Below are 22,461 nucleotides of genomic sequence, written 5' to 3' on the forward strand. Positions count from 1 at the left end.
ATTTTGGTGTGCAATAACTTTATGATGAAGTCTAATAAATAAATAAATAAATAATAAATAAATGAGAACCAAATCTATCAATCACATTATTCTAATATTCGTATATTAATGATAACTTTCAGATTTGTTAACTTCTTGACACAGCTCTATCTCAACTCACCTGGTTCATACCATCTACAATTATTATAGCAGGTCTTGTATTGGGGTTAGATAGCACACTACAAGTTGTCTGACAGGCTGAATCTAGGTTTCTTGGCATTGTTGTATCCTGCATAAAAATAGGGAACATATATTTAATGTAGCAATAAGATGCAGTAACACCTTTTTTAGTTCTTGGCTTCAACTTTGGTTAATTGGATTGGCTATAGAAAAACAACAATCTACTTGTGGTATTCGTATCATATTCTGACACAAATGTTTATGAATTCTTAGCTATCAATATGCTCAGTGCCATTGTATAAGCATCATTAATTGATCTCGTACACTGGTATGTAATGTGTTGTTTGTACTGTTCACCCTTGACTGCTCATATCCATAAGTACCAGAGTTGAGTCCTGTTTATCAGGGACAGTCTGTGTAGCTCAGTGGTATAGCGCTCACCTGACAAGCGAGAGGTCTGGGGTTCAAGTCCCCGCATAGGCAGGTATGTCCGTAATTCTTCTTTCCCCTGTATATAATATGATACTTTATGAACAATACATGTACCGGTACTCAAACACAGTGAAAGAAATTGAACTAAGTTTCAATTACACTGGACTTTTAAATAACAAATGGTTTACTACATTATTTACTGGATTATGCAAATATAGGCAAATGCGCACATTCTAAGATACTTTATCGTCTTAAAAACAGTTAAGTAAATATTAATCCAATAAGTAAACAAATTGAAACGCAAAATCTGTGATTCTGCAAAATCACTGAAAAGTCACTTACATATTACAATATTGTTGCACTGACATATATGGTAATAATATGCATTGAAATTGTGACAATGTTTGATTTAAATTGTGCTTATTAGGCTATTCCAGTTGAAATCCATACACCCACTGTGAAATACTTCACCTTAATCTTCCACACTTGGTTATGGATTTCAACTCGAAGCCCATTAGCACCAAACGGTATTAAAAAACCCATGGGCATTAACTATGGCTTCATGGCTCTGCATTTACTTACATTAACAGCATTGATTTCACTGAGTAATCGTTTCAAACACGTTTCTAAATCTGTCGATCCAGGTACAGCACCTACAAAATGGTAAAATACATGCCAGCCTGCCTCACCACCCCTGTATAGGACAACAATGATATTAAGTAAATTAGTTACAATTGATTTATAAAGGTTTCTATGTGGTGTTGTTATTTCATTTAAAGGTATTTCAAAGACCTAACATATGTAGGGTCATTTTATCTTTTCAGTTTCGGTTCCTCATTGTTATTTTGAAGTGTTAGCAATGTACGTGTGAACAATCCTTTTATTCTAGTCTTTTGTTGCTCACTGAAAAGTTAAACATAGACTTTTGGTTTGGTGAGTTATGTTAATTTCTGACATGAAAACATACATGAGATGAGAGGGTTGGTGCCAATCTAGACAAAAGAAGTGTTTATTTGTGATAAGTTGTGCGGCTTCAACTGACTTGCATTTGGTGTACAGGCACTTCCGTCTAGGCGAGAGTGGCTGGTGAAAATAACCTAGCATTGAAATATATACTGACCATGTTGCCAAGTTATAAGCAAAAGTCTTTCATATTGGCGATAAAAAGAGCGACTGATATAGCCAAATATCTCCCAATGAGACGTGCAAGTGGCGATTTGGTTATCATGTTACATTGAAATGCAAAACAAAAGAATTCTCGCTATTCGCAATAAGGGCGCCGCCAGCGGTTTGCGATGTAATCGTGATGTATCATGGGAAAAGGTCGACATCCAAGTCCGCGCAATACGAATATTACCATGCTATTACATAGAAACACGTGACAATATTTTTTAGTTTGTCAAAATAAAGGTGTTACACGCGAATCGATACTCAATAATACTTAATAATGTGATTTGAAATGTGCACAATTAATTTTTTCTCTATCGATTTGCGTGTAATACCGTTATATTGACAAACTAAAAATATTGTCACATGTTCCTATGTAATAGCATGGTAATATTCGATTATGCGGACTTGATGTCGACCTTTTCCCATGATACATCACGATTTTCCCATGATACATCACGATTACATCGCAAATTGCTGGCGGCGCCTTATTTATTGCGAATACCGAGAATTGCATTGGAGTGAAGATAATTTATTCTATTCATTCGTAACACTGGCAATTGCTAATCTGATAATTGGTTGGGCCTATATGCGAGACTAGAGTTTATTCTGAATGTTTATTTTTGCGGAGCTGATTTTTGTCAGGCATTTATCAAAATGATAAATTTCATACAAAGGGAGGGGGAGATACTTGAGACTGAAAGACTGAACAAGAGAGGGGAGGGGGCGAGGGAGAAAGAGAGGAGAGGGACAGATGGAAAGACTAGAAAAAGAAGAACACGAGAGAGACCGCCGGGGAGAGAGAGGGGATACTGATTCGGAGAGGGGAGGGAGGAATTGAAATAGGGTGTGCTACATTGATACAAAAAAGTCAGGAGGGAAGGGCGACACAGGCCAGTAGCTTTATTGGGGTGCGATCGGCTCAAAAGCGGACCTTTTGTGATTTAAGGGCTGCTTTTCAACGTTTTTACAGGAAAAGAGGAGACCTTTTCAATTGAATTGGCAATTTGTCACACAAATGTGAACCACTTTAACGACATCAAAGACCTATTATAGGTATTAGAGGACATAAAAGCGAGAGGAGCGCTAGACCACTAAAAACACAGGTGTTCCACACATTGTGTGTGTTCTATAGTCATATCTTATCCAGCCTTGATTGACAGCAGGCATCCACCTCTATTGAAATATTAAGCTGACTGGTACTTCAAACTTAGAGCTGAACAATAGAGCTCCAGAAACTGAAATGATAAAATGACCCGTATATAGTATATGCCAACAACCCCCAGAAGCTTAAAACATGGGCAGATTACTGGTACACTAAATACTACATCTGACAATGTACGGAAACCAACAGGTCCTTACCCAGGAATTCTTTTCTCTGCAGCCATATTGGAAGCTACATCAGCAATATCTAACCAAGATGGTCGACTTTCCCATCCCAGCATGGCATAACTTTAACTTACCCAGGGATTCTCTTCTCAGCAGCCATATTGGATGCTACATCAGCAGTTCTAGCTAAGATGGGCAACTTTCCTGCACCAGCATGCCCTAACACAACCAAGGCATAGTCAACTAACCCAGGGATTCTCTTCTCAGCAGCCATATTGGAAGCTACATCAGCAGTTCTAGCTAAGATGGCTGACTCCCAGCATCCCCTAAGACAACTAACACATAGTCAACTTACCCAGGGATTCTCTTCTCAGCAGCCATATTGGAAGCCACATCAGCAGTTCTAGCTAAGATGGCTGACTTTCCTGTCCCAGCATGCCCTAACACAACCAAGGCATAGTCGATGTCATCATCGACAATGTAGTTCTTGATTTTCTCAAAGATGGCATCTCGACCTAGAACTATTGCACCGCGTGATTTCACAAAGGCCTGGAAAGAGAAGATACAATTACAGCATATTGAGAGCTATCAAACAGTGCTCACTGATGAGCTTGTTGATAAAAAGATTATAGCACTCATACATCAATTCTAGAGAGTTCATTGGTTGATTACCATTTTTAACTTTTACCATCAGCATCTCCGTATATACTCTTAGACTCGACGCGTAAAGCGTTAAGGATATCATGGCAGAACATGGTGTTATGTTGATTAAATTAAATGGGATTCCGTACCTTATATAGCATTAATTTGTAAATAATAGAATTTATGTATGAGTGACATTAAACAAAATATTAGTCTTAAATTTGTGTAATAATCCGAATAAAATCACTTCCTAATAGATGTATGATCCATCTTTCACCTCATACTTATATATTGACCATTACACTCAGTTCATATCTGTATAATATCATACCTGAAAGTCTCCGTACATGTAAGCCATCTTGGAGCAGTTAATACTAAGCACTTTTTAATCATAACTATAAAATGACACCTTGTTAAACAGGGGTTAAATTGTTATACTGAATGTGGTAAAAACTCATCCAGATCACCTTTCTTGGGTAACATTGTCTAAAATGTATTTTGTTGGAGTTGGGAGTCATATTTACAATAGGTTGTTAATTCCAAAGGGACTCTATATTTCCTTTTGAAGGAGATGACATTAAAAAATGTGTGGATGAGGGAAGTTCCCCCCAATAACCCACCCTCCTCCCAATAAAAAAAAATCAGATAGCAGCCAGCATCATGTGTTAAAACCTCACCTTTTGTGATTTATGTCCTTGGTCAATGCTCCATGCATTTGTATGCAATGGATATAACCTGGATATCCTGTCTTGAAAGAAATCAAAAACCTGGGAAAACAAAATAGTTAACAAGAAGGTTATTCTCGGTAACTAAATATGTAGATGTGTACAGGAAACAGTTACCCAATCCAAGGTTTTACAATCAAAATAGGCAAAAAGGAGATCAGTGGATCGCAAGTTTTTGGCTGTTATACTTATGTCATGTTAGTGCAGCCCCATAGCCAATATTCCAATGCACAACCTTCATCCCCCCAAATGGCAAAAGGGCTGTCTTATCAATAAAATATTGTAAAATTTGGTCAAAAACATCAAAATTTTAGATAAATATATCCAAATCATGAGCAAAATATCAATTTACAGAGGGGTAATGGTCTGCTTTTGACCAAAATGAAGACTTCTCTTGAAAAGGTCTACATTTGGAAAATCTACACCACCCCACAAAAAAATCCTGGCTACAGGCCTAATAATCTGGAGGCAAACTTTTTTGAATTGACAATGACATGCAAACATGGCATACATTCTCTAATATAACATCCATGCATGCATGGTAAACCCTGTGATTTTTAAAAGATTTTTGTAATTTTCAGCATAAATACTACACTTAAATGCAAACTCCGGTTGTTCACTTGAGCGACTGAGTGTACAGCTATTTTAAATTTATTAACATTTGCGATGTGTTAAAAAATTCTTATCTCAAAACTATTACTCACTGGCTTATAAAAGTTTTCTTGTAGCCCTGTAAATTCCACTTTCCCATCATTGTCTACACCAGCAAACTCGCAATCATACCACACTATTCTATTGTTCTGAAAAGAAACAATAATAATATAAAATGTACATAGCATAAATAGCATAAATTCATCCTACAATCCAACCTCTTTTATCCAGAGTTTTTCGGAACTAGAGATAGATGCTGTTGGTGGCGTCTGGCCAGATGAAGGGGGCTACCTGTACATGTATAGACCAGTGACACCACGCAGACGTCACAGGTCTATTAGATCTGTCGATTAAATGCACTTTTTTGGCCCAGATCTATGCTGTTTCGTATATTTATCAGCGTTTCCAAACCCTTTTGAAACCATTTTAAGGCATTCCATGCGCTACAATGTCAAAATTGTGGCTACATCATAGATATCTCGGGCATCTCAGAGCATTACCTGGTTTTTCCATATGAAAGTAATTAAGGTGTTCCATCAAAGCTTTCGTCGTGTGCTGCCACCAGGCGGTGGTTCCGGGAACGTTGCGTCCAGCCATGATGGGACCAATCATTGGGTGAACATTCCATATCAAATTTCAATAGTGGATAACAATGTTACTCAATATGGGATAATAACACAGAAAGGTAATAACACAGAAAGGTAATAGGCAAAGGTTTAACTTTTAATGGCATACTTTTCAGGCTCTCCGGCAGTTCGGCTCCAGTTCTTGAAGCCTCTATAACTCTGACAATAATAGATCTTTAAGCTCAAATTTGGAGAAAAAAAATGAAATTTTTAAGCTTCACACAACCTATAATTTTCAATTCATCAAGTCCTTGTTTGCCCTAAAATCAGTTCTTAGTTCCCAAAGTTCAGCACTCTGTGCCCGAGTCACACACCCCAACAAAAATGTATGTTGAGTGCTCCCCCGGTCACATTATTTTACTACTGATTCATCACTCTTGATGTCTGTTCCCATTTGATGTAGATTATCAAATATACTTACTAGAGCAGTTTTCAAGACATCTTTCAAAAGGCCGACTTTGTGATTAGGAATTGCACTGGCTTCACAGAAATCATCCTTGTATTCACTTGGTAAGGTGTTTAAGAACTCAGACTTCCTAGCCATGAACAAAGCTGTAATACAACAAAAAAAATAAGCTATTCCAGTTGAAATCCATACACCCCCTATGGAAGACATGATCTTCATCTTCCACACTGGGAGTGTGAATTTCAAATGGGATCCCATTTGAAATCAACATTCCCTGTGCCTGAGATTAAAGTCATGTCTTCCATAGAGGGTATGGATTTCAATAGGAAATTGGAAATTTCAATTTGGATTTTAGCAGGAGAATTTTGCAAAAATTTAGGATTACCATGATTTCTGTATCTACCTCCCGCTGACCAAAATAACAGTGACAGAAATACTGCCCTCTATCAGTCACTTATGATTAATGTATCAGGCTAATAATCAGTGTTCGAATTTAGGAAAAATAAATGGTTGTCCCACGGACAACCAGATTACAATTTCTGGTTGTCCGTCTAAGTTTTTGGTTGTCCGTAGGCCTACAAATGTGACTTTTGGCTAGATTTATGGTTGTCTGGCGGACAACCGAATCAGTATTTTTGGTTGTCCGGCGACTTTTTTAGTTGTCCCGGGCAACCGGACAACCAAAATTTCGAACGCTGCTAATAATCAACAAAATAACCAGGCATCTTTGTTTCACATCTTTTTCTTGATGCCAAAATGGCAATTTTTGCTGTTTGCAGCTAAAATGCCCCCTCAAATCAACTTTATTTTAGGATATATTAATGATTGAAGTAAATTTAAAGTAGACCTAATTCACCATTTTGAGGGTTCAGTTGCTTCAAAAATGAAGTGCATGTAATATACAGTCTAACCATGGTCAAACTCAGTGCTTATTTTCTTCACAACTTCTAAAAACTGTCAAAAGGGTCAGGAAGTTTTAAGCAAATCCACATGAATTTGGATTACTGTTGATGTTTTACGCAAATCTTTGCACAAATCCATTCGGGGATTTACATCGGATTTACAGGCCTGCCAATTGTCTTTGAATTATGTATCATAATTTAGGTATGAGAGGCAAACCCTAGTTAACACATTTGCTGGTCAGCCAAATTTGCCTAGATCGGGGCCCAAACACAATACATATTTACATAGAAATTAAAAGAACATCTAGGTCAAGGACACCTACATAAATATGTTGTCTATTCACTTGACCCAAATATATGATTTTTTATGGTGATGAGACACTCGCACATGGAATTTTAGAGGGATTTTGATAGCAATTCCACATAGAGAAGCTGCTATCATCATGAGACTAAGATCTAGAAACACCACCGAAATGTTGTTTTGTTAGCTGAATCTTTTTGATGAAAGTCACTCTTTGACAAGATGTAACTTTGCAACGGAAAGTGCTATGACAAAAAGGTTTTCAGTTTTGGCTTTCATTCTTTACTCAAGGGCTTTAGTTTGATTTATAAAATGATGCAGTTTGATGGCAAATTTGAATTCACCTTTCACACCTACATATTTCATATTGGCTATCGTGTTTAAATTTCTTTAAGATATGATATGTCAGTGCTACTTCCACTGAATTGTGCATAACTTACTATTTTGATTTTTCACAGAGTACATTTTTCTTAGAATCTGTCTTTCTATATCCGATATGGTTTGGTTCCATCTCATATCATTAGACACGGGTGTTGGAGTGGCTCCTAATTCTAGTAGCAAGGCATTACGATCACTGTATGGTAAAGCATAAAAAATAAACTAGTTAATAGCATATAAAATAAAGTAGTTAATATAAATATGAAGTACTATAATCACATAATTTTCTTTGCTAACATTTTCGCAACAAAATATTTTGTCAACATTTTTCTAACATTGTGTTAGAATGTTTTGCATTAAGTTTTTAAAAAATTTTCTCAATAATATTAAAAAGTTTATACCCTTTTTATAACCTGACATTTAAACATTTTCTGTAAAACTTTTTGGGTGTGCTGAGTTTGTCTCTCTATATCTGATACGGTTTGATTCCATCCTAAAGGACCTGTTTTGGGGAAACCAAATATTTAGAACAATTGAGACAAACAGAAAAGTGATAAGGCCAATGACAGTCAATTCCTTGTTGTTTCCCGTTACACAATTTTTCATGACTGTGTAGGTGACCATTTCATTTTTCATTATTCATTATTTCATACCATTTCATTATTGCATCTGTTACAGGTGTAAACCGATAACTACCCATGTATATACCGTATTTTGTCGAATAAACGCCCCCGGGGGCGTTACATTTTCCCAAGGGGGGGGGGGCGTTTATTAGAGGTCATTTTTAGCACGAAAATTCCCGTTAAAATCATTAGGTAAGCTTAAAAGTCATGCTAAAATGACGAACTATGACCTTTTGACACTGACTTTTGGTTCACTTCCGGGTTCGGATGCAGATTTTCGCCATTTATTGCTGCTACTCGCGACCATGTGAGCAACTTGGTAAGCTTACTATATACACAAGATAGCATGGAAATATCGGAATTTTTGTAACATCTTGGTTGAAAAAAGTGGTGGGGGCGTTTATTTGAGGGGGGAGACTATTCGACGAAATACGGTATGTGATAAATCACAGTTTGTAATTTACAGATATAGTTTACAACCACATGAAGGTGATTGTACAACTATTATCAAAAGTTTCACAATGTTTTTTCCGGGATGAGATCAGAGCAGATCAAAAAGTGCGGGACAGAGAAGTGAGTAGCATTCATTATTAATTCATTATTAACCATACATGTATACCATGCTCCTATTGCAAAGAAAATCCCTGAAAATCAACAGAAAGAGATTTATGATATATTTAAAATCACAATTATTTATTGGTATGTTAAATATAAGTTTGTTAGAAATCAACATTTTATTCAAAATAATGAAATATTTGGCCAGCAATTGGTTTTGAGCGGAGTAGGGTAACGGGAAACAAGGAATCGACTTTCATTAGCCTAAACAGAAGAAACAACAAAGCTCAAAGTTATTGTAAAAATCATGTGACCCATCACATCAACACAGCCTTTCAAAAGTGGTTTTTTTTTCCATTTTTTTTATCTCACACATGCAGAATGTTGATTTCATTTGACAAGTACCGGTATATTACAAATTCCTTATTATTTTATTTTTACATATTTTTTATATTAACTTTAAAGCCATAATGCACGTCCATCATGTCTGCCGGTTAAGTTAAAGCCGTAATATATGATCTTATGTAGGAAATTGGCCAGAGAAATTTTGACATACAGTTGTATAACAACATTAAGTCCCCCATATCGAACTCCATGTTTAACGGCCAAAATAGCCTGTGGGGTTTCTTTCACTTTACCTCGATCATTCCTGTTAGTTATTATTACTATTATTTCAGCATTTTGGGTAAAGAATTTAAATCTGACAGAAAATACATTATGGCTATAAAATGGGGGTTTCCACCAACTGCAATGTTCACTGTGCACAGTGTAATTTACCCATTACCAACTTCAAAGTAATGCGCCATATTGCCTTAGCTCCAAAGCTGCAGCACCCATATTTATACAACAGTCAAATATGTAGAAAAATCACCAATGAACTTTGATGTTCATTTAATTTTCAGGTTCAAATTATTATTTAATTATTCAAATGCTTATATTTACACCATAACATATTTGAGAATAAACATTGACATTGTTGTATATTTTTACACCCTGCTACGATTGGTACACACAATCAGCAGCACTGCATGATCAACAGAATCCATGCATGCATAGCTGACCCCCGTTCACACACACACACCCCCACACAGCGGCCATGCGAAAGATGGATTTTTAATGTCATAAAAAACAACAGAACTGCCAAATATGCAACGGACCTGCCTCAGAAGCTTCAGCGCATTCAACGCTACGATAATACACAATGTAAATTTGAGATAGACAGTGACATTCATGCTTTAAAAAATTAAATATTTGCAATTAAAAACTCGTGTTTTTGAACGATTCTGAATTTTGTCAATAAAGATGCAGCGATGACGTCATTGGGTTAACGATTTTCCAAATGCTGATTGGTTGAGTGCGTCACTGTCAGTGATCTGTGCATGCACAGTACGGAATGATTTTTCGTATGGGTAAAATACACTGTGCTGCGGTGAGATACATTTTCTTTTCACCACCTACCTTGTAAGATTGAGGAAGAAAGGCATCGTGGTTTGTTGACAATGCTTATCAATTTTCTTGAGGCACTTGTGTAGCTGGTCCTCTGAGACTTTATCTTGAGCAATCCCCTACAATAATAAAATGTATACAGTACATTGTATAATGCAATATATATCAAAGTTTTTCTGCACTTTTATAATTTACTAATAGTTTGAATACATCTAAGCCCACCATTTATTAATATTAAATTGTATAACTAATTAACTATTATCATATAATCATACGGACCTGAAAACATTACTATCATTTAGCTTGCATGATAAACAGTATATTTTAGGACACTTTGGTTAAATTCCAGTGTTTGCAACGACTAAGGTACGTGTTAACATATCGGGGTAACGTAGGTTTCATGAAACCTTGCGACATATTTCGATGGTATTTCTAAAAACTCAAAGTAGACCATGGCATTTAAATTTTTGCTGCTTTGTATCAGCATAGATTGTTACTTCAAATACGAGCCATGTTCCAACTGAAAGCACGTCTGGTTAAGAATGAGCAACATTAAATATCAAAAATATTCACCTGCGACACAGTGTTATGACCATAAATCCCTTAAACAACCTGTCGTGGTTTATAAAAGGAATTAATGCGAGATTACAAAACATTAAAATTTTTCTGAGTGTAGTCTGGTTGTTTGATTATACAAAAGAAATAACAATGGAAGTTAAAGCATTCGTGAAAATTATTTCAATGTGTGCAACATGATTTTTTCCAAGTTCTGCCGATTTATCCGTTTTGACCCAAAAGCGATGTCACTTTTGCCTCGGCGATTTGTATCGATCGATCGGCTTGATGCTCTGAAAATGGAAGTAAACATTGAGCATGCATAAGAATCGCTTTTTTGTAAAAGCGATCAAGTATAAATTCAGCTTAACAACTTTTAATCAATTTCATTCTTCCCAACTTTTAATAACTTACCCATCTGACATCAAATTCGACAAAGTGAAGCTGTCGTCTCTCACACCATTCACGCAAATCTGGAAATACCTGAAAGTAAAACAATATATCAAGATTTATTCAAGACCGATAAATATAGAACAATTAACAATGAACAATCAATTAACCCTAACATGCCTGAGTACTACAAAATACTACTTGATATGCGCTGTTCGTGCGTGCAATCGCCCTAAGTGATATATATAGGCACGGTTTCGCTGGCCAGTGATGCCCAAGACCTGTGGCAAAGTGTCGCCAACCCAGTGCTTGGCATGCGAGGGGTCTCTGGTTCGAATCCCACCCAGAGCAAACAACTTCTTTCTTTGTTTTCTCTCTTTATTCCTTCCTTCTTTCCCTTAATAATTTGACAGTTTTACATGAATTGTGTCTTTTATTTTGTTGAATTTCCATGGCATCCCCATAATCAAATTGAATTTCCATGACCAAAATTAATATTCCACGACATTTCCATAACTTTTGCCAATTTTAGTATTCCAAGACCTTTCCACGCATAGTGCAATGCTAGCCGTTATGCACTGGATTGAGCACAGTGAGTATACTAATATACATTTGTATTGTGCCTGACTGCCTGAATAGACTTAGCTAATAGTATATATACCAAAGCCAACTAGGATCCTATTTTGAGTATGAGTATAGTGATACCATTCAATCAATAAAGATAATTTCCTCATACGGACTGACAGACGGAAATTTTGGATGAGTTTTGGTTTTCTTGAATCATGTGTTAAGAATGTGAATCAAGGTTTTATCTTTTAGATTTTGAGGGTACATTGAAAAATACAGAGCTGATTTACAAATCCAGTCCAAAAATTACCTCCTTCACTAAAACTTCTCTTTCTGCATGGAAATCTTTGCAGTTTGATGACACAAATACTTGAATAGTATGCCATCTATCCTGTGCTTCATTCTGTCCAGTGGCCACATGACTCCCTCCATCTATTGGTCCACATCCTATTGCATCCTGGGATTGTAAATTACCCATCATGCATTGACTTCTGGCTAAGACAAAAACGCTATTTAGACTTCATGCCTGGTGATCGATGGAGACAAAGACCCATTCCTGCATGGAAGTGAAAAATTGAATCAATTAATAAATTTATGGTCTTAAAATAATGTTTTAAAAGTTATTTTAAGGCCAAAAAAAAAAAAAAAAAAAGGTTTGTCTCACGAACATTTGCCAAAAAAGCTAAGTGCTATGCTTTTTTTTTTTTTTTTTGGTTTTTTTTTTTTTTTGTTTTTTTTTTTTGTTTTTTTTTGTTTTTTTTTTTAGCCTGAGACAAATGAAAATCACAAGTGGTCTTACAATGAAAGAGAAGCAACAAATTTACAATGTTAATATTCTGTAACTGTATTGTATTTGCCTTCCTAGAGCTGATCACTATTAAAAATCAGTGCAAAATACAAAGTTACGATGCCGGAAAATACGGGTTACAGCTTCGCCCGACACCAACTCATTTTAGGGCATTCAGAGTAACCGAATCGGCGCACCGATGCAGTGCCCAATTCCTCAGCACAGTCCACCCTGGTTTTAACTATACGAATACAAAAAATCATGTTGAAATAAACGGTAAAAAATTCGTTAAAAAACAGCTACAAAAAATACAAAAATTTATTAAAACAACATGGCTTCACTCGATCGCAGAGTTCTCCGTAGCTAAGTCCTTTTATATTGCATCCACTTTGCTTCGTCGGCTTTACGCTCCGTGCCGTTGCAAGGATGGCGTGAAACTAGCGAGACTGAGGCTACGGTGTGGGTTACGGGCTATCTCAGATGATGGTGGATGCGATATCGCTATTTTTGACGTCGCCATTGGATTTACACATAATCATGAAATCTTCACAAACAATTCTAAATTTGTTATGTGGTGTCAAAGCAAAATTATCTTACTCTAAAACCGTTGGGGTTCTGCAAAGTACCCCACTGCAAGTATGTTAATTGTCCATTTATAATCGCTAACCGTGTATTGTGAATGGGGCTGTCAGCCCTGTATCTTCGCCAGCCTCGTACGTCCGTGTTGCGTGTCCTATGCCGCCTGGGCTATCTGCAACACTAATGGCATACGCGCTGCCTGACATTTTCGATGGTTTTCTGACATTGAGGAATTCATTTTTACTACGTTGGTCGAACTATCGGGAACCGGAAAAATCGGGGGAAAAAAAAAAAAACCTTTAAAAGGCGGTCAGCGCGTGAAAACGCTGTATCGCTTTCACATACTTATGCTGGGGTTCGTGAGACAAACCTTTTTTTTTTTTTGGCCTAAGCGTTAGTCCTCAATTTTTTATATACACAGGGGCCACATTCGAAGTCAAAAAAATTGCGTCCAGGACGCAGTGACGCAGCTAAGCGCGAACCCTGTTAATTTAGGTATGCCAGGCAAACCTTTATTTAACACATTTGCTAGTCAGCCAAATTCGCCTAGAACACAATACAAATTTACATCTAGAAATATAAAAGAACTGGGCGGTCAAGGAAACCTACATAAATATGTTGTCTATACTTCACTTAAGGAGGCACACAGGATCACTAATAATCCATTATTATTCACCTCATAACTCGAAAACTATTTATGTAAAGTATATAAAAGTATGCATTTTTTGAACGGAAATGAGCTCATAAATCCATTTAAAATGTCAGTTTTGGGTCAAAAGTACAATTTTCGAGAAAATCACAAAAAAGCGGCTTTTTGACCAAAAATTTTTGGTCCGCCATAAAAAATTATTTCAAAATCAAAAACTGTAAAACATGAATTTTATTAATTTAGACAAATAAATCTAGAAAGTGTTTTTTATTTTTTCAAATTTTGTAGCTTAGTTTTTAAAATATAGGCAAAAAATCAGTAAAACCGTAATACCCGTGTTCAAATTTTTGAATCATGGGTGATAAAAAAGTTCTAGGCCCTAATTTAAAAAATGAAAAACACTATCTAGATTTTGGCCATATCTAAACGTTTGACTTAAAAACTTACCTCAGTGATGCTTCATTTAGACGCTATGGCGGACCAAAAATGGTTAAAAGCGGTCAAAAGTGAACTTGCCGAAAATCGCGATTTAGACAAATACAGCGGATTTTAGGTCCATTTTTGAAGATTACTCCATGAATATATAATCCGGTGACTTGTGACGTTTGGTCAAGTTAGAAAATGAGAAGGGGCGTCCAACTGCAGCAGATTGGCATTTTTTGGGTGATTTAGAAGGTAAAATATGCAATATGACAAAATTATCCGTGCACATTCTGCAGATGTTTATCCACATGGTGTAGCCATTTTATTTACTGCAGTCTTGTTTCCATGGTGCAGCAGAGCTTCCGGCAAGGCCGCGGCGTCGCGTCGGCGTTTGAGGAGCGACAGGCGCGGGGACAGACAGACAGGTTACGCGAATAAGTTGCACAGTGCATGGGCGTGTTGCCGCGAACGAAACCATTATTTAAGCACAATTTTGTCCTGTTCCGTACAAAAAAAAGATCATGCTCTGTATTAAAATTTGCGGACATCAGAACATTAAAATTAGCATAGAATAACTGACAAGCAATTATTTTAGCAGATAATCAGGAAGTTTTATGAAATGAAGAATAAATTGAGACATAAATCATGATAATTACGATTTCTGTTTTGTACTAATTTTCATAATTTTGCTTTAAAAATGCAATGTTTTTAATTTATCGCTTTTGGTGATTTTCTTTCTTTCTTTTTTTTTTTTTTTTTTTGGTGTTGACAAATATTGCATTTTAATGTTCATTGTCCTTTTCTGAACCGCAAATATGATGTTGTTACTACTCGTTGCTTTTTCTTTTTAGTTGGTGCTTGAGAGGCACCACAGCGGCCCGTCCGCGCCAAAGATAGGCATTTTAACGCCCGATATAGCTAGGCCTACATCACAGGAATCCCAAGTAAAATTTTAAAAGATTCTGATGTGTCGCATTACTCAATATTCCGTTTTTGTTATTGCAATTGTTTTTTGTTATCATATTTTATTTTTTACTTTTTACGGAATATCAAACACGTACAAAAGTCATAGGCCTATTATAGGCCTAAAGTCACAATTAAGTTGTAAAATATTTTGTACCGCATAAAAAGTGAATAAAATACAACAACATTTAAAAAAGTGTGTTTGTTGTTGTTTTCAAATAAACGTGTAAAAAGTGGGGTAAAAGTTGTAATATGTCTTGAATAAACTTCTTGTAAAACGGACAAAAAGTAGGCCTATATATATGTTAAACGGGCAAAACACGGAGAGGTCACATGAAAACTGAAAAACACGGAAATTTACATAGCCTAACAAAACCGAATTTCAAAAGTAGAAAACGGAACACTTATGGCTTTAAATTAGATTGTGGTTTATGCAGTAGGCCTACCGTATATAGGCATCATGCTATAAAGAGCGTTTTAAAACACTGCATGAAAACATTCACAAAAAAATGCTTTAAAGCACTTTACATGTACCTTTTAAAGTATGCAGAAAACATAAACGTGAAAGTTGAAAGCCAGACAAACATTGCAAATAAAAAGGCATTCGGCCAAAACATTCGCAAAAGGTGTTGTAAAACCAAAAGCTTTTATCGCAATCATAGTTTATTGTAGACCTAATAGGCCTAGAAATGTAGTTAAAATGGGTTTAAAAACAGCACGAACTTGCGTTTTCGATTATATTTCTCGTTTGAAATTATTATTTAGCATTAAAACATTCATGAAAATGCTTTCATAAACGCGTGCATGCTATGCCGATTTCAAATATCGAGATTTTTGCCATAAAGTTGTAGGCCTATAAGATGGTCGATATGATGTATTGAAATGTCAACGTTTTTTGACATTGCGTTAATGGTCAAACAGAAGTAGAGAACGTTTGCAAACGAATCTTAAATCCGTGTTTTAATAACACTTTGAAGCATTATTCAGGGCCTTAGGTATCTAATATAGGCCTACCGGTAGTAACTACTTGCCTATTTTTTATGGTCTTCAAAATTAAGACGAGACTGAACGACCGCAGAGGCTCCCGAAAACCAAGGCTGGGACTGTATAATATATAAGCTAATATAATAGGCCTATATTCTTGTCCAACTACACCAACTTGGTAAATCAAATAATAACAATGAAATGAATGAATGAATGAATGAATGAATGAATGAATGAATGAATGAATGAATGAATGAATGAATGAATGAATGAAATAAAACAAATTTTTTAACATAAAATAATAAGCCCAATGATGTACTATACGGGCTAAGTCTAGCCTACTAGCAAAATATTTAGGGCCTACGCTTTTCTATCGTATCTACCAGATTGCGCCATCATTACAGGGCTTCTTACGGGTAACTACTCTACAGATAAATTTCATCTTTTCAAGTTCAGAATGAAACTTGAAAAACAAAACAAAAACAAACAAAAAAATTCACTATTTAATATGTTCATAGAAAAAAACCTATAATTTATACCACTATATCAGCACTTTTTTGGCGAAATTTATCGAGTAGGCCTACTGATTCTTGGACGGGACGGGGACGGTGGTGGTCTGTCGGCCCGTAGTTTCGCAATGCAATGGTGCAAGCTTTACTTGGAAGAGATCAATACGATAAAAAACGGTAGTGATCGCGATTGGCGACTCCAGCGGCTCAATCAGTAATCACCTCGCCCATCCAGTTTACCATGTGTGCGTGTCTTTGCTAGCTGTATCGCATTGAGTACGCGCTTCTGAGAACGCCGATCTATTGCGGGAAAACAATGATTTATTTGCTTTTGCATTATGACAAATTTTTAATGAAAAAGGGTCTTTAAAATAGCTTTTCTTATGGTTCAAATTTTAAGATTTCTTTAAAATCTATTAATGACAAGATAAAATACGGTTTGAAGATGACATTAGTGATGAAAACTCAATTTTGACCATGTAACACTTCAGTGATCCTGTGTGCATCCTTAAACACAAATATATGATTTTTTATGGTGGTAAGTCACTCGCACATGGAATTTTAGAGGGATTTTGATAGCAGTTCCAATAAAAAACCTGCTATCAACAACATGAGACTAAGATCTAGAAACACCACCCAAATGCTTTTTGGGGGAATTTTGCTAGCTGAATCTTAAATGATGAAAGTCAATCTTTGACAAGATGTAACTTTGCTACGGAAAAAAAAAAAAAAAAAAAAAAAAGGTTTTCAGTTTTGGCTTTCTTTACTCAAGGGCTTTAATTTGGTATATAAAATAATGCAGTTTGATGGCAAATTTGAATTCACCTGGCATACATGTACCTATACTGTATTTGGGTCAAGTAAAGAATAGAGAACATATTTATGTAGGTTTACTTGACCAATCTTTTCTTTTAAATTTCATAGATTAGGTATCCCAGGGAAACCTTAGTTAACACATTTGCTAGTCAGCGAAATTCGCCGAGACCGGGGCCCAAACACAATGCATATATTTACATAGAAATTTGATTTTTTTTCGAGAATAGGTCGGTGAAAGAAACCTACATAAATATGTTTTCTATACTTCACTTGACCCATATATGATTTTTTAGGGTGATAATCAAGTCGCACATGGAATTTTGGAGGGATTTTGATAGCAGTTCCATTAAAAAAAGCTGCTATCGCCATGAGACTAAGATCTAGAAACACCCCTAAATGCCGTTTTGGGGAATTTTGCTAGCAGAATCTTTTTTGATGAAAGTCAATCTTTGACAAGATGTAACTTTGTTACGGAAAGTGCTATGACAAAAATGTTTTCAGTTTTGGCTTTCTTTACTTAAGGGCTTTAATTTGATATGTAAAATGATGCAGTTTGATGGCAAATTTGAATTCACCTAGCATACCTACATAGATCCCCCATCCTGCCATCTCGACCGAGAAAATTAATAAGCTTACTCACTGTATTTTTAAATAAATAGCTTTTAAAAAGCTTTGCCTTTAATGACATGCGCATGTGCGTTCCATGATAAGGATGTCTATTTCTTCGCAAGAAGTCAGGCACCTGCATGAAGTAACGACATTAGACTATAATAACAGTAATAACACCATGAACAAATTACGGGAACTGGACATACCTGTTTTTCTGATACCTCATGATATGACATGCATGCATGCGTGCATTTGCTTCCGGTTTGTTTTGTTTATAAATGTCAATGAGAATCCTCTTTTCCAAGGTGCACCGTGGTATTTTCAACCGCAGAGCGGGCATGGCGCAGAGGCGCAGAGCAGAGTCTGGGCGCAGAGAGTGCACCCCCCGGAGGAGGGGGACACTCCCATAAAATACGTCGTCGTCATGTGCCCAATTTTTGCAAATTCTAAACCCAATGACCCCGTTTTTTTCAGTAGCTTGACACTCCTGTTTCCGATTCCTCAAAATTGAAATTTCGGCGCGAAAAATATAAATGAGTTAGTGTCGATGTAAAATTGGGTAAAAAGCTATTTTTGATTGTTAATGATGTGAAAAAAAATTGAGCAAAATTCTCAGTAGGCCTATATTATATTCTTGTCCCAAATTTCCCAAATTTCAGAAACAATGCTTGATTTGCTGAAATAAATGAATTTGAAAGTTTCTGCATTATTTTGTGTCATTTTGATGATACAATTTTAGAAGAACTTGGTCTTTGGGAAGCCGCGTCTACAAAGGGGGTCATTGGGTAGCCATATGCCTATAGGCAGAAAAAGGGGGTCATTGGGAAGGCATAGGCCTATAGGCCTATGAGGGGGGTCATGCATCGGGTATATGCGACTTCAAAAAGGGGCCTATTGACAGGCACATACCATGAAAGTTGAGTGCACCCCCCGGGTCAAAATAAGTAGGGGCCTAAGACAAAAATTTTATTTTTTTTCCAATCAAGCCCTTTTTCGGAATATCAAAGACTTTGTGCAGTCTCTCTATATATGGGCCATCTGAAGCCTCTGAAATGCATTATTTTTTATATGAATTCTACATTTTTAATTATACCTAAAATTATGAATATTAGGCTACCTTAAAATTATGAATTTTATCCTAAATTTTTGTAATTTTACCCTAATTTTTTTAATTTTACCCTAAAATTATGAATTTTACTTCAGATTATTGGGGGGGGGGCTAGGGTACTTGGGCCCTCGTCAAAATTATTGAAGGGGCCGGGCACCCCACTCACCAAAATTATTGAGGGGGCCGGGCCCACATGCAGGCCCCCAGTTCCGGCGCCACTAAGTTCAAATCCCCCCTAGCCTTTTCATCCAAAATGACGTGCATAATTTCATAACTGTAGGTGGAGGCAGTGGCATAAATTTCTTTATGACAAGAGAGGTGGTCCTGGTGGTGTGTAAAATCCTTGAACATGTTGAAGACCCGCTACTTAAAATGCCCACTATTCAGAATTCTGCCTAGTGAGCTGTTTTAATCTGAAAGAACCGAGTTAGCCCTAGCTTAACCCTAAGCCCTAATCCTAACCCTAAGCCCTAACCTTAACCTTATAAGCCCTAACCCTAACCATAGCCCTAACACAAAGTAGGTAATGGTGCCTCCAACGGACAAGGTACAAAACACACCAAGGGTCAAAGGATGATACAAGAGGATACCTAGAATATATAAAAACAGAAAGATTCGAGCCAGGTATACCAACTTGGTGTGGGGAACAAAGACAAAGACAAGATAAAAACTAATGCAGTATGTAAACCAGAATGGTGTACATGCACTGTTACGTCTGCATTAGAAAAAATCCAAAACCACAGGGATGGTAGACAAAGTTAACAAAAATACAACCGACGTTTCGAGCAGATAAACTGCTCTTCTTCAGGGACAGACAACAAAATATAAAAGCAAACAATGTAAACTACATACTGTAAAATAAAATTCAAGTCGAAAACTGAAGGCAAGTTCAAATAGAACTCATAGCCCTAACCCTAACCCTAACCCTTACTCTAACCCTAGCCCTAACCATAACCACTGAACCTGCAGCTGTTTTATGAGTGGCGGGTTGTCTGAATAGAGGGTGTGATTCTGCACTAGGGCCCGTTAATCAGAAGGCCCGCTACTCAGTTTAATATATATTTTCTGAGTAGCGCCTTCTGATTAGTCTTCTGGTTAGCGGATCATTTTAAATGATAACGAGCCTGCTATTCAGAATTCTGAATAGCGGACCTTCTGGGCGACAGGTTTTCTGAATAGTGGGTCTTCTGAGTAACGGGTCTTCTGAGTGACGGTTGCCCATTGTACACAAACCTACTCAATTGGAGCATAAACAGTGGTGAAAACAACGCTCAAAGTGACTGACTCTCTTTTTAATTACTACTCCTCCAGATTTTAGAATTAGGTTGACACATGTTTTCAAGAAATTGACAGAAAATGCATGACGACACGTGAGCGAAAGAGAAGCACTTTTTACTTACGCTATGGAGTTTCTGGGGTTGTGCTATACGTGTAAACTGGGTTTGGTTACGTCCCGGTAGACTTTTCATGCCGATGCCGTTCGACTTTCACCAAGTGGAAACGAATAGAGAACATAACAAAAGCAAGGTCCGAAATCTCTGTGTTAAAAAGGTACCGTTTGTCTTTTTTTTAAATGTATACTAGAGTTAACAATAGCCATAGTCCCGGCCATAGTCCATGAGGAGTGGCACAATACAAGAACTTATACCGGGTAAGTGTTCTCTGAACCAGATAGTATTTCAAAACTTGTGGAAATAGTTGGCATTGTGTTAGTGGGGAAATGCCCTTTGTTTCATCTGATCTGGTTATTTTACCCCCTGGACATGGGATCTGAAGATATTAAGTTTTGTGCAGGCATATGTTTCGGTATAGGACTATAGCCAATTACAACAAGATTAACAATTTTTTTTTTCAGCCACACGGTATAAGGAAATAATTTGGGTGTACTTGTCATCACCATATCCATCTGTCTGCCCAGATTCTCATTTTCTCCAGGTCTCTGTTTAGGCTAGAAGTAACAGCTTCAGGGTTGTCTCTAGATGTAATCTCACAAAACAAGGTGGAATCGTCTGCGTAGAGCTAGAGGTAAAGTTTGTTTTCACACTCATCACCCAGATCATCAATGAAGACGGTGAATAAAAGTGGGCCCAGTAATATTATTGACCCCCCGGGGAACCATTACTCGTTGACTGCCGATAAAACGCCCAAAAGACTTAGTCACCGGACCGCGCCGGCCAGTTAAAGTACATGCCCTATCACACCACTCCATACCATACATAAATTCTCCCAGTCACATTTCCCAAAACATGAAATTAAAAAAAGTCAAATTTTAATTTACTTCTTTTAAGTTTGGCAGAGGCGGGGTTCGAACTCACGGCGCAACGCTTAGTACTCTATGAGCCTAGCGCCTTAGACCACTCGGCTACTTGTCTTGTTGTTATTCATCTGAAACTTATTTAAAAATATAATCGCAACTTCAACATAGGCCTACCACGTGACAAGCAAAGGCAAAAAACGTATTATATTTTGGAATTTTACCATTAATGTGTATTATAATAGAGCTACCATTATTTATATTGTTGAATTCTCAAGCGCATCATTTCGAATTGGGTTTGGATTCCTAAAGCCCGATACTGACTCCACCTGTACATTTTAATTTCATCGCGGGATGCTGAGATGTTTGAAAAGCATCGCAGCATCGCATACCGCTGCGAAGTGGAGTCAGGATCGGGCTTAATTCGAACCACCAGCATCCATGGTTCGATGTAGAGAGTCTTTCCTATTCAGAGGAAATATTGCAATTACACACCTTATTGCCTTTTAACAATAACCAATGACACTAGCACGTAATTCCAGTCAAGCACCAATCTTTAATCCTATTGTTGAAGAGGATAATAAGCTTATACCAGGTGGTGTATGACATGCATTCCCTAAATTCAGTAAATTTTCATCGTCAACCGTGTAATTGAATGGGATTATTTTGAAATTTTTAAACGCTTGAAATATCACAAACAAATAGGCCTATGTTGATAAATAATATAAATACAAGCTAAAACCGTTGGGGTTCGATAATGAACCCCACAAAACTAACCGAGTATATGGAAAATGCCATACGGCCGGGTGGTTTCACGAGTTGCCGGCTCGATCATGTCATCCGCCGCCTGGCTTATACTTATGTATAGCATTCGTAAAAAAGCTTAAGTCTTTGTTTGCTTTGGTTAAATCCTGTTCAAGTGGTGG

General features: G+C 36.8%; 1 protein-coding gene across 1 annotated transcript in view; it reads right to left on the minus strand.

Moving 5' to 3' along the window:
* LOC140136761 (telomerase protein component 1-like) overlaps positions 1–12,441 on the minus strand; it is a 31,499-nt gene extending 19,058 nt beyond the window's left edge. Inside the window, exons 1-10 of the mRNA XM_072158345.1 lie at positions 12,165–12,441; positions 11,312–11,380; positions 10,355–10,461; positions 7,781–7,914; positions 6,153–6,283; positions 5,159–5,254; positions 4,407–4,496; positions 3,443–3,636; positions 1,174–1,285; positions 161–268 (exon numbers count right to left, since the gene is read on the minus strand). Of these exons, the coding sequence (XP_072014446.1) occupies positions 161–268; positions 1,174–1,285; positions 3,443–3,636; positions 4,407–4,496; positions 5,159–5,254; positions 6,153–6,283; positions 7,781–7,914; positions 10,355–10,461; positions 11,312–11,380; positions 12,165–12,335 (1,212 nt within the window). The 5' untranslated portion in view covers positions 12,336–12,441. The remainder of the gene's footprint in view (positions 1–160; positions 269–1,173; positions 1,286–3,442; positions 3,637–4,406; positions 4,497–5,158; positions 5,255–6,152; positions 6,284–7,780; positions 7,915–10,354; positions 10,462–11,311; positions 11,381–12,164) is intronic.
* Between the last annotated feature and the right edge of the window lie 10,020 nt (positions 12,442–22,461).

This window comes from Amphiura filiformis, chromosome 17 (genome assembly GCF_039555335.1).
Source record: "Amphiura filiformis chromosome 17, Afil_fr2py, whole genome shotgun sequence".
In the NCBI taxonomy this organism is placed as follows: Eukaryota; Metazoa; Echinodermata; class Ophiuroidea; order Amphilepidida; family Amphiuridae; genus Amphiura; species Amphiura filiformis.